Source organism: Oryzias latipes, chromosome 19 (assembly GCF_053564925.1).
Source record: "Oryzias latipes strain Hd-rR chromosome 19, Olatipes_Hd-rR_3.1".
NCBI lineage: Eukaryota > Metazoa > Chordata > Actinopteri > Beloniformes > Adrianichthyidae > Oryzias > Oryzias latipes.
In genome coordinates this window covers 15,425,533-15,438,005 of record NC_136255.1, presented here as the reverse complement: position 1 = coordinate 15,438,005, position 12,473 = coordinate 15,425,533, and the positions used below count along the sequence as shown (strand labels likewise).

Below are 12,473 nucleotides of genomic sequence, written 5' to 3'. Positions count from 1 at the left end.
TGAGAATGTTTTGATACATTTTGGGGTTCATTTTTACACATTTTGAACACTTACTCTGTTTTTGGGTACAAAAATCTTAAGCTTTATACTGGCAAAGAAAACAAGTGGTGCTAACATGCTCTAGATCAGGGGTGTCAAACATACGGCCCGCGGGCCATATCCGGCCCGCCAGGTGGTTTAGTCCGGCCCAAAAATAAAGAGTAAAAATCATAAGGATGATTAAAAAAGAAAGTAAGTTTCTAGTCCATTCCTGTTGCAAGTTATGATTTTTTAAAGGAATAACCGAAATGCGCAATTCCACCACTAGGGGAGCAAAGGAAAAGCAAAACAGGTGAAACAGCATATATCTGCATTTGCCAAAAGCAAAACCTAACAGCTCTGCATCTGGGTAAGATGCAGTTTGGTTCCCTGTGAGCCTAACCGCTGTTATCTTGCTATAGGGATGATCAGTAGCGACACCCTAATGACCAAAATGTTGTCAAAAAGTGTGGTGGAGTGAAGAGCTTTCCATTATAAATGGACAGAGTTTTTCCTCTTTCATGAAGCTGAATGCAAAACCCAAATACTTTGTTAATGTAACTTCGAATACATTAACATCGCAGTGCTAAAAGAATATAACATTCAGCACCACTGAGGGACTCACATAAAGAAAAGTTTCTGGTTTCTGGTTCGCTTCAGTGTCAGATGTAAAATATTCAGTCTGTATAAAATTGAATAGACAAACTTTTTTTTTATTGAAATTTATTTTATTTGAGATCCATTGGCCCCAAGTGATACTATGTTGGTTGAGGCCTTTTTTCCAATTGAGTAAATAAACGAAAACAAAGCTGGTATTTTGCTTTTACATTACTGGTCTGACCCACTTGAGATCAGAATGCGGCCCCCGAACCAAAATGAGTTTGACACCCCTGCTCTAGATTGTTTTTTTGGTGTTATATTTTCTGTTTTCTTGTACTGGAGGAAGATAATCTCTCATCAAACGAGCACTAAAGGGTCCTCTAAAGTGATAATACCAATCAAGCCCTTGTATTCCTTTAAAACTGGATTTTTTTTTCCCCCTTTTATTCTTTCCAATCTCCACAAATCCGAGCTGACCCTTTTTATCTGTTAGGGCAGGAACTCTATTACAGACAGGGCAAGCTATGGCGGCCTAATCTAACTGTCTCTTTAAACAATCTTTCAGTACAGCTTGCACATTTTCCTTTTTTAATTCCTTTTGACATAGAAAACCATGAAAATCCAGGCTGTCCTATCTAGAAGTCACTGTCTCCAAAATAGTATAATAGTGCAATAAATATATAGATATATATAGATATATATATATAGATCTATCTATCTATATATATATATGTATATATATCTATATATATATAGATATAGATATATAGATATATATACACATATATATATAGATATATAGATATATATGTCTGACAGTATTTATTTATTAAAGTGTGGTTTGTAAGTAGTGTCAGAACATGAATACTTTTTTAGGAACTGTCCTGATCCAATAAAAAAAAAAGACAGATATAAATAGTACAAAATAACATGGGCTTATTAAAAACGATGCCATGACAGATGCATGTTTTAACTAAAGCTCTGTTTTTCGACTGAGTCAACATAACCAGCCTGCAGGCTTGGATGGGTTATTTTTCAAATGCCAGATGGGCCAGTCCATACACAGGAAGCTGAAAGAACATGTGGGCCACTTGACACTGGAACAAAACAGATGAAAGAACCCAAGGATGAAGGTTGCTTCAAACTGCAGGACAGCTGAAGGTAGTCCGATCAATACGGCACTGAGATCCTCCGAGAACTTGAGTAATTCCTCTTCCGCTCAGTTTACTAATTTTATTAGGATTGAAAACATTATAAGAACTTTCAATAACGAAGAGATACCACATCAGTCTCATCAGATTACCAACCTGCCAGGAATATTGCCATCTTTTTATGCTTTAGTTACAACTACCCTTACTGGTGGATCGAGCTGTCTACAGGCAAACCTGTACGCAGTAGGGTTGGGCGATGTCCCTTAAATTGGCCGTTGACGATGTTTGCTGTCAACCATCGGGATGGACGATGACATCGTCGGGGGGGGGGTATTTTTACATTTTTCGTTCTTATATAACTGCTATTCGTTTTTTTGCTTTTTTTATTTTATTTCCCAATCCGCGATGATCCAGTATAAACTGAGGGAAGTGACTTTAACAAAAAAAGTAACAAACAAAATAGAAGAGAAGTAGTCCGCTCCCGCACTTCCGGGGGAGTGCGGACTTACAGCTTTGTGTTTGATGGGAAGGGGGGGGGGGGGGGTACATGAGCGGTATGTGTGGGAGATTTAAGACTGCGATCCGTCCCGCAGCTCTAGGGGTACAAGCAACCGAACTCAGAACCGGGTCTAAACGTGTGTCTGAGCACAGCTCGGATCGTCAGCACACACAGCGGTTTGAGCTTCAAAGCAGAAATGTCGCTCAGTCCTTAGAAAACATTCAAACAATCATGGGGATTTGTGTTTCCAGTCGTGTCCCTACTAATAAAGGCTGATGTTATTCTTACATGTTTACGTGCAGCCAGCTAGCAGCACCACCCAAAGCTAATGTTGTTAGCCCGTGTTAGCATACTGCTAATCCTGGCTTCGTTCAGAAAAAGCACTGACCACACGGATTAAAATTCAAATGATGAGCGAATAGGTGTTTCATAATAACCGTAACATTATTAAAAGCACGTTTAGAAGATCATCTCGTATTTTACCGAGCTGACATGTCAATGTATAGCCGCTCGGCGCTATTTAACATTGTTTTGTATTGATTTGTTACATACAATAAAGTTTGAAAAAAAAAAGCTGCTCGGCGGAGTTTATATCCTTCCGTTTTTCAAACCCTATTGCGCATGTGCGAATGATTTATTCCGACGGAAAGTGTGACCTTAGTGAACGTTTTTATATTCTAAAAACATTTTTCTGGAACCATGTACACGGTTGGATTCTAATCCGACCATTGATCCCATCAAGATATTTTGTACATGTAACCGCGGCTTATGGTGTCGACGCGCAACGTGGCGGGGGCGTGGCATCACGATGGTGGTCTCTCCATCGGGATGTCAGTCACCCATCACGATGGACGATGATATCGTCCATCGGCACAACCCTAGTACGCAGGTGGCTCGCAGAGAATATGAAGACTGTAGAGCACTTTATGGAGACTGTAGAGCACTGGGTGAGCCTGTTGAACAAAATTGTTCATGCACATTTTCCACAGGCATCCTGCAAGTGACAGGTTGTAAGAAACACGTAAAAAACACGTAAGGGTGAAGTAGTAGACGCAGGCACGTCGTATGGATTTTTCCTTTTGTCAAACCTGCAAATCCTGTCAAGGAGCCTGTCAGTGTTGTCTAAGGGATAAGCGCATGTCCGATTGTTGGAATTTACGAAGTTAGACAGTGAAAGCCTAGTTTGTGAGGTCGTCCAACAGGCACCATGTGTTACCTGTAAATCCCGTGGGTTTCTCAGGACTGTGCGGAGCGGCATATCCGCCTCTGCCAACTCACGCACCTAAAGCAGCTCCTCTGCTGAGACACTGTTCTTCAGAGAGACATGGTTCTCCTGAGTCCCGCAGCTCGCTCACGGATACCAACCGGACAGACTGCGGTCCGCAGCCTCCTCCAGAGCGCACACCGTAACAAAACACCCTTCCCTTGCCCACTAACATGAAGCTACTAGTCCGGCTGCTCTGCTTCGCTCGCGCGGAGTAACCGGCTGTTCCTGTTTACGCTCCAAAACCTTCTCTGGAACGCCACACCGTCTACGCATGACGTAAAAGCTATAGCACAAGTGACCCAGAATTGAAATAAAAATGTTTACACGACGCATATTTATTATGATCAGACGTTCATTCCGATCACTTTTGTCCTTGAAACCACAGCTAGTGTGCACCTTACTAATAGAGTGCTGTGTAACTGTACAACGCCATCCCTCGTACACTATAAGAGCATGCGAGTTACATTAGCTTTACAAATACTTCACAATACACTTACCACACGCCCAACAATTGTAAGTTCTATTTTTATCACGCCCCTGTAGATGGCCACATGAGCCTCAAGGGAACTGCAACACACACCTGCAGCCGCACTTGTCTACGACCCTCCACTGACCTTGACACCCCAAAAACCTGCAATTCACATACGGGTCAATCCACATACTGGTGCGTGAGACTAAGGCTTTACAAAAATAGCAGCTGCAAGAAAACTACGTAAAGTCTTTCTGCAGCTTATTAAACAAAAATCCAACTTTCCTTTCCCTTTCCCACACTGAGACTTTTTCTTCCATTGCCGTCCCCTGCAGACAACTCAAGGTTGTTAAGTTTAATATTCTAAGTGCCAATTGTTGTCTCTACAACTAGTGGATTTTAAATCACCAATTTAGTCCAAAGCTATACATTAGTTATCGTAAAACATGATTTTACCTGTATTGTGAGGAATCTCACTCTACCTACAGATTTTACCCGTTTTCCAAATGTTTTTTTTTTTATTTCAGATCTGACAGAACGACGTTTTAACTAAGTTAATTAGTAGTTTTGAATACATGTACACTTTACTGTATTTATTTAAACTTAGTTCAATTGTTTTCAATCACCAAGAAGAGGTTTTTCTTGCTCTTCTAGTATTTACAAAGCAGTTGAAAAATCTTCATGTTAATTTTTAACAGTGCTACAGTTCAATACAGCCTTAGCTCATGCAGTTTTCACTCTCCCTGCATGTTGCTGTTTGTGTTGCAGCCTGTGGCGCCTTCAGGGAAAAGTCAGTAATGTGGGAAAATCAATAATTGTACAAAGGCATTTTGTGTCCAGCCCCCTCACAAATTGATTTTAAAAAGAGTGCTTAATTCACCTGCTTAAGATTTATTAGACCCTAATACAGTTGGGCACAAGGGTATTTGCTAATTACAAAAGCAGAAATTTATTTTGCAGCAAAGCCATTTATCGCCACCATCTTCTCTAATGCACTCAGTCCTTGTAAAAAAAAGCCCAGGGACTAATGAACATTTGAAATTTTGATTTGTTGTCTTACTTGTCAAAAAATCTAAAGACAAGTGCAGAATAAACAACAGATGGGATGTCTGAACACTTCAAAGTACAGATCCCTTGAACTGTGACTAAATTCATTTGCCGGTATTTGTTTGCTCTAAATTGCACTTGTTTGCTTGTTTTTAGCTCGTTGCTTCCTTGTCTAAATCCTAACTTAATCTGGATCTCAAAGAGCAGCTCAGGATGTGTCAGGATATGTATCTTAAAGCTCAGAGTCTGGATGTGAGCTGTCATGTTCACTCTGTCAAATGTTCTTCAGGTGGACCTCTGAGCACCCTCTGCCAGATGAATGCTGCTTTTCTTTTGAATGCACCCTTTTTTCTAATTTATACACATCTTTTTATAGAACAAATCAACTTTTTATACTGTGGTTGTACAATAGATTTGGGAAGACATCAGATTCTGTTTCCTGCTTTCCTGATAGATGTTTTCTGCCAGAATCAAAGTTTTTTCTTAGTATATATATTAAAAGTCCAACCTAAAGCACAATTCTATTGTGTGTATGTTTGTTTTCACCCAGTATTAAAAGTCCACCTTACCTTATATTGAAAACTCCTAAAGTCTCTTAAAAAAACTGTCATAAAAAGATTTGAAAAAACAGTTAAAGGATCAGATTTTGACATCAATCCATTTGATCGGGAATAAAAAGAATTGTTGGATATTTATGACAATGGGCAGATTTCTGGGGAAAGCTATATGTACCTTTTCCAACAATCCATTCTGAAAGTCAGCCAAAGAAAACTGACATCTTTGGCTTAATAAATATGGGAGTCAACAAGCAAAGGACTTGTTGATGAGAAACCTTTAGCTGCTGTTACATTTTCATCAAGAGATGCACAAACGGTAAATAGTTGGGTTATTGATGCACCTAAATTTAGGAATTTTTAGTTACTCTTTTAATCAAAGGTAGAGTTACTATTTTATTAATTAAAGACAAGCTTGTTCTATTAAAGAAATTTTTCCTACAGTACATAGGGACAAGCTAGTTTTACTGAAAACACAAGTAAACTTCTAAGTTTATTAAATCTATCCGGTACTGTCAAATAGTTAAGTTTAGAAGTGTTGAATTCAAAGAAAACAAAAATTAAATTATATATATATATATATATATATATATATATATATATATATATATATATATATATATATATATATATATATATATATATATATATATATATATATATATATTATGGATGGATAGATAGATACGTGTGTATATATGGCCAAATACTATTATATATTTAATGAATATTTTTAATGTGTTTATTTTATTTTAATTTTGGAATATCCACAAACCTATTACTTTCATGAGATTACATTTGAATAATTAAAAAATACTTTAATAAAATATAGGTGTAAGCACAGGTAAAAGCTACCTGCATGGAGTTTCCGCCTGACGCACCTCCGACGGTGCCAGTAAGGCAGCTGCAGGCTCATCAGCCCTGCAGCTTAGTATACAATAAATCGTACATTAAAAAAAAAAACTCACCTTTACCAACTTGCCTATTTCCCCCCATAACTTGTTATTCCTGACTATCTTAAATCTATATTTTATTGTACATTCTATTGCTTTTCATTTTATTTTCACCTTTATGTATGGCAATCTTGGGTTCCTTGAAGGGCGGCTATGAAATAAAATGTATTACTATTATTATTTTTATTATTATTATTATTATAGGCATTTAATACATTTTCGTAAATATATATTTGTACATATTTATTTTAAAAAAAACTTTAAGTAATCTCTGAAACTGTACCAAAAAGGATTTCACTTTCTTTCAAAAAGCTTTACCTCATAAAAGATTGTGATCAGTTGTTTTTAACTGGATAGAGTTACAGGCTAAGCAGATTTACAACCTCCCCAGTGGGTCTTCTGTCTTTATCCTTGGGATTGAATTCTACAGATTAACTGGTGCTTTAATGATGGTTACACCATATTTTTCATACTTATTTGCATAAAACTGCCACAGTATACCTCACATGGAAATAATGTTTGCAAATTACAGGCATGCACTTTCCTACAAGCTCAAGGTCTAACCGATTATTTCTTGTCCTTCAGAATAAAATGTTCATTTATCGTGGGAAAGAGTACGAGCGCAGAGAGGACTTTGAGGCACGGCTCCTCACACAGTTTCCCAATGCAGAAAAGATGAAGACCACTACGCCGCCCAGCGAAGACCTAAAGAACTCCTCTTTGCAGTGTATCCTCACTGAGGCATTTTAAGCCGTGTACTTTTTAGTATTTTTTTTTCTGCATTTAGATCTGAATGTGTTGAATATTTGCTGTCATTGTATACAAGTGGATGCTGCTGTTAAACGTGTTTCCTTAACTTTTCCACTCAAGATATCCAGTGTTTTACAGTAAAAACCATCCTTGAACTGCCTGCAAAGTTTCAAAATAAGCCAGTGTCTGAACAAATAGTCAGGTAAGCATAGTCATTCTTTTCTTCACAGTTACGAAGCGGATAACTCAAAGTCACACAGCACGCGTTTCAAATCTGCATGTCAATCAGTTAGTCAGTGGCACTTCTGATGACACGAAAAAGGGCATTAGCATTTTTCTGTGTGGTGGACAGGGGCAAAAGTTGATTAAATCTTGATCTAAATTTGGGTCAGTGTTCCACAAACACTGGCTGACCTTCTAGTTGTTCTAGTGGTTATTAACTTCCACCAGCCATCTGCCGCTCGTCGCTCTGCCAAGAGCAACATTGTTCCTCTGCCACCATTAATAGCTCGGTGTTGGAACATCAGGGCCACAGCAAACGCTGTTCCCCTACCCTTCCACTTGTCTGCATGCCAACTGAACTTCGCAGCATTCAGCTGCGCAAATTCACATTGAAATGCCACCCAACGCATCAATGAGCATGATTAAAAGAGCGCATTTACTTGGAAAACCTTTAGGGCAAATATACCTGGGAGCTGATCTTTTCATCAGTCTGCAGTGCCGGCCTCATTCCCTCTGCATTGATCCTTTCTGCAGCCCACTGACTTTGTTTGCTAACTGTGTCTGATTATAATATGGGACTCTGTTCATGGAGAGAATTGCTCCAGACTAACTGCCCATCCGTTTTTTCTGCCAATTCCGTCTCTCTCTCTTTCACCATGCAGCTCCCAGCTGTCGCTCTGTCCGCTCTGTCTGCTTGCTCTTATTTATTCTTTCATTCAGTGCAGGAATACACCGCGCATAGCAATGAGATTGAGCAAATTCAGTCAAAGGGTCACTGCAACCGACACAACACAGCCCTTTCTGACCTTGCTCTACCAGGCCGTGCTACAATTATGTTTGGCCTGCCAAGATATGACATGTAAAAGACTTCACTGCAGATTGCCTGATCTAAAACTGTCGTTTGAGTTTATTCTTTGAGGCCATTTTTCTTCCTGTTCATTTTTTTTCTTTTCAATTTTATTTTGGCAACTATATTAGCCTTTTTGACTGTCTTGGGCCTTAGTCACAACTGACCTCACGGGTGAAAATAGGCTGTTTGCTGGTGAAAAATATGCAAACCTGCACGGCGCCCGCAGGGAATTTTAAAGTCGTAAACCCATAAAGTGAAAATCTTCATACATATTCTTTTTATGGGTATGCTATAGGCGACAGGTCTTAGTGAACTCTTATGCAAAACGCAAGGGTGGGTTTGGTAGGTGAGGCGCAAGCACTTTATACAGATTTTTCTTCTTTTAACCCCCACAAACCCTGCGCAAAACCTGGACACCGTACAACGGCATCACCCGGACGTCATAAGTGTGTGCGACTTACATAAACCTTACGAATACTTTACGATACACTTACCACAAGTAAAACAATGGTACGTTTTATTTTCACGATCTCTCTTAACGTGGCCCATCAAGCCCCAAGAGAACCGAAAAAAGCTACGTTCACATGTGTGGCACTTTCAAAAACATGCTGGTTCTTGAACGTGCTTTTATGGCATTCACACTGGACTGTCACTACATAAAACTAGCGCACGCATCTACAATTGGAAGAGGTCTGGGGCAAAATCTCACAGTGGTGCAAATCTTGTGAATCTTGCTCCAGGCGTTTACTTTCACAGCTATATTCCGATATAAAAGACTTGGTGTCATAGAATTCTGGACGGACACAAACTGCAGTTATTAATTTCTTCTTCATGATTAATGTTCAAAAAGTTGGTACTTCTGTGAATGAAAGAGGACGCCATTTAATCCACGGAAGTAAAAGGGGAAGCTCATTTCTGAGTGTTTACATAGACTTTCATTGGAGGTTTGAATGCCCATTGCTGAGGCCGGTGTGAACGTAGCAAAAGACACAACTGCGCTCTCTACAAGATGCAGCCATTCTTCCCTATGGTAACAGTCCATCACTTTAGTCTGGTTCAAATGTCAGCTAAAGTCTGGCGTGGTCTGTTAATTAGGAAAACATTAGCCGTTAGTGGCAGAGGTTCCCGTCTGCAACCTTTGCTGCTTTCCCTTTAAGGCTCTGTGGCTTTATAATGATGCTCATTCTGCTCCTACTTTCTTTTGAAGTTTAGCTAAATAACCCAAATGATGTTGTTTCAAACATATTGAGAGATTTTAGAGATCAAGAATGTGTGGATTTCAGCTAATTTCCACAAAGAAAGAATCTGAGCTTTTTTGTGAATGAGTGCATGCAGACAGCTGTCCCCGCTGCCTGTGTCATTCCATTCTGTGAAAAGTCTATTAACCTGATCTGGCAGAGTTCACTCCTGCTCGTCACGTCCTTCTGTTGTGTCACAGCTTATTTGCATGCCGGGATAACTTTAAGAAGTGTCCAGCAATGTGTGAGACTCCTAAATTAATTGATTTCCTATGGAGATGAGGCCATTCCGGAGATTGGAAGCCAACACACTAAATCTGGAGGTCGAATGCAGAGCTTGACCTGTGTTTGACCTGAGGCAAAGCAATCAGTTTTAATCAATCACACTGCAGGTTACCAGTAACAGTTTTATTTTACTCACTCATGGATTTTTGCTTCCTTTTCAGCTTCTACACTGTAAATGAAGTTCATAAATTCCAGTATTCCAGGCCAGTGAGGAAAGGAGAGAACAACCCTGACAACGAATTTGCTGTAACTTCTTTCTTTTTTCTATTTACAATCTTTACTACTGCCAGACTTTTTTTATTTTAGGTTTGTTTGACATGTTTGGGTTAGTTTTCAATCTTTTAATTGAAATGTCTTAACTGCACAGGTTTGAAGCTTAAATAAAGAAGTCAATATGATTAAAAACAAGTACTGGCGAGTAGTGACATCAGCTGTCAGCATTGGCTGCTGAGCAAAGGCAGCCTTTACAATCTGTAATGTTTAGTTTTCTCTGTCATTTCCGCACTATTCCTGCAAAACCACATTTAAGACATTTATTTAGGGATTAGACATAATTTGATAATGAATCTATTGACTGATCTATAGCTTAGTCCATTATTTATTCTTCATAAATAATTTAGTTAATTCATAATTTATATCAGTCTGCAGCTAAATGATAAATGCATACGCACTTTTGTGCAGCCCTTTCAGCCTTGTTTTTTAGTAATATTTATTCAATTTATCTTATTTTACATTATAGAGAGGGCGCAGTGTTGATAAACTAACTGATGCTACCCACATGTAGCGTTGCCTACATCTCCTTAATAAAACATGATTTAATATATATATTTAATTTAAACATTAAATAAAAGTTACAGTTAAAGACCCAGTCCAATCATTGTTTGAGCTATATTTAAAAAAAATCAAGTCGTCTTTTAATCATAATCATGCTCCTTCTAGCCAAAATCAAAAAACCTGTGTGGTTTTCTAGGACATAGTTTCTTCAGAGCAGCAGTAGTTCAATAGAAATTCACCTCAGAATTTTGGGTGAGACCCTTGGTGTGGAGAAAGCCGGCTCCCCCTCCCTTTCCCTGTTACTGAGAGCTCTCTGTTCACATGCTTTCCCGCTAGCTCACAGCCCCTCATACCCCCAACCTAACATTACCAGTTAAACAAAAAATGCCGAGCAATATTGGAGCTATCTGGCTGGACAGGTTTGAGACCATATGCCGGGTCTGACAAGGACAACAAAGACGTACATGGATCTAGTCGTCTACGGGTGAATGGAGCAGAGCATCATATGTTGTACTTGACAAATACAGTACTTTTTCAATTACATTTCTTTTATTTACTCCTGATTCGCTACAAGTTGAATAAAGAAATACTCAAAAGTGAAATTTTAAGCTTAATTTTCATTATATATCCTCCATAATCAGAAAAATTACACAAGAACACAATTTTCATCGGAGTGGGTCTGTAGACGACACCTCTGCAAGATAAACTAATTCTCTAATTTGAATTATAAACAGAATAATCCTCATTAATTGTTCGTCTGTGTCAAAATCAGGTTTGTGCATCTCATTAACCAGTCTTCTCATTTTGTGCGACAGAACAGGAATTATGAAGCATTTTTTTTTCATCCTTACGTATTGACACTTGTTATCCAGGTAACAGTGGAAGAGCGACAAATTAAAGCCAGTCACGCGTTCTTCTGTGTGTTCGCGTCGGCATCAGTTCAGCAGAACAGTTTGATGTATTCAAGTCACCTGAGACTGAGCCCTGTTGTCGCACTGATTGGACTCAGTCTCTCCTCCCAGTAAGATTAGGAATATCTGTTGCAAGACACAAACGTCTGTCTGATCTGGTAGACCTGCCTGCATTTACAAATCGTTTTTAATTCATCAAATCTCCAGGGTAAGTGAATGAGTGAGTGCTAAGTACGCTTTATGGATTGCAAGACACTGTTTACTTTTATTGTTCATATTGGATTGTTCATTTTTTTTATCCTTTGTCCTCTGACACAAATTAAAAGGAGAGATATTGAAAATCCCTTCCTAGAAAGATCATTACAGCAGCTTTTCTTTACGAGCATCTTCATGCTTTAGTGGCAGATCTATTTTTGCAGGCTTCCGTATGAGCGTGTCCTATTGCTCAGCCAAACAGATTCAGCAATTTCCCATCCATAAGCAGCTCAGCTGTCTTTACATCCCATTTAGGCAGTGGCACTTCTATTTCCAGATCTGCACTTTGAAATGTGCTCTCTTTTTCCTCGATTTTGATGTTTGTCACTTTGCGTGCAGAACATGTGGATCGAAAGGACCACTTACACAACGGCGTACAAACTTCCTGGCATCCTGCGCTGGTTTGAAGTCAAGTCAGTCTCCACGGTGAGTACGAAAGGCCCGCGTGCCGAGCAGACCCTCTAATCAGATGAGGCTCTGCACATTTGCATCTAACCAATCAATATGATTAGTCCACTTAAGCTAAGCTGGACCAACAACAAGACACGTTCTCTGTTAGCCAGATGGCTCCCATTGATTTACCAAACACTCTTGTTTCCAGTGAAAAAAGCCTCTCTGCACAAATACAAC

The 12,473-nt window shown here is 39.1% G+C and overlaps 1 protein-coding gene across 2 annotated transcripts in view; it reads left to right on the top strand.

Annotated features, from left to right (window-relative positions):
- The window catches only part of dock1 (dedicator of cytokinesis 1), a 176,933-nt gene that overhangs the window by 146,782 nt on the left and 17,678 nt on the right, over window positions 1–12,473 (top strand). For both annotated transcript variants that reach the window (XM_023949689.2, XM_023949687.2), the window contains exons 41-44: window positions 7,144–7,285; window positions 7,429–7,510; window positions 10,065–10,149; window positions 12,183–12,269. In XM_023949689.2, coding sequence (XP_023805457.1) covers window positions 7,144–7,285; window positions 7,429–7,510; window positions 10,065–10,149; window positions 12,183–12,269 — 396 coding nt within the window. The remainder of the gene's footprint in view (window positions 1–7,143; window positions 7,286–7,428; window positions 7,511–10,064; window positions 10,150–12,182; window positions 12,270–12,473) is intronic.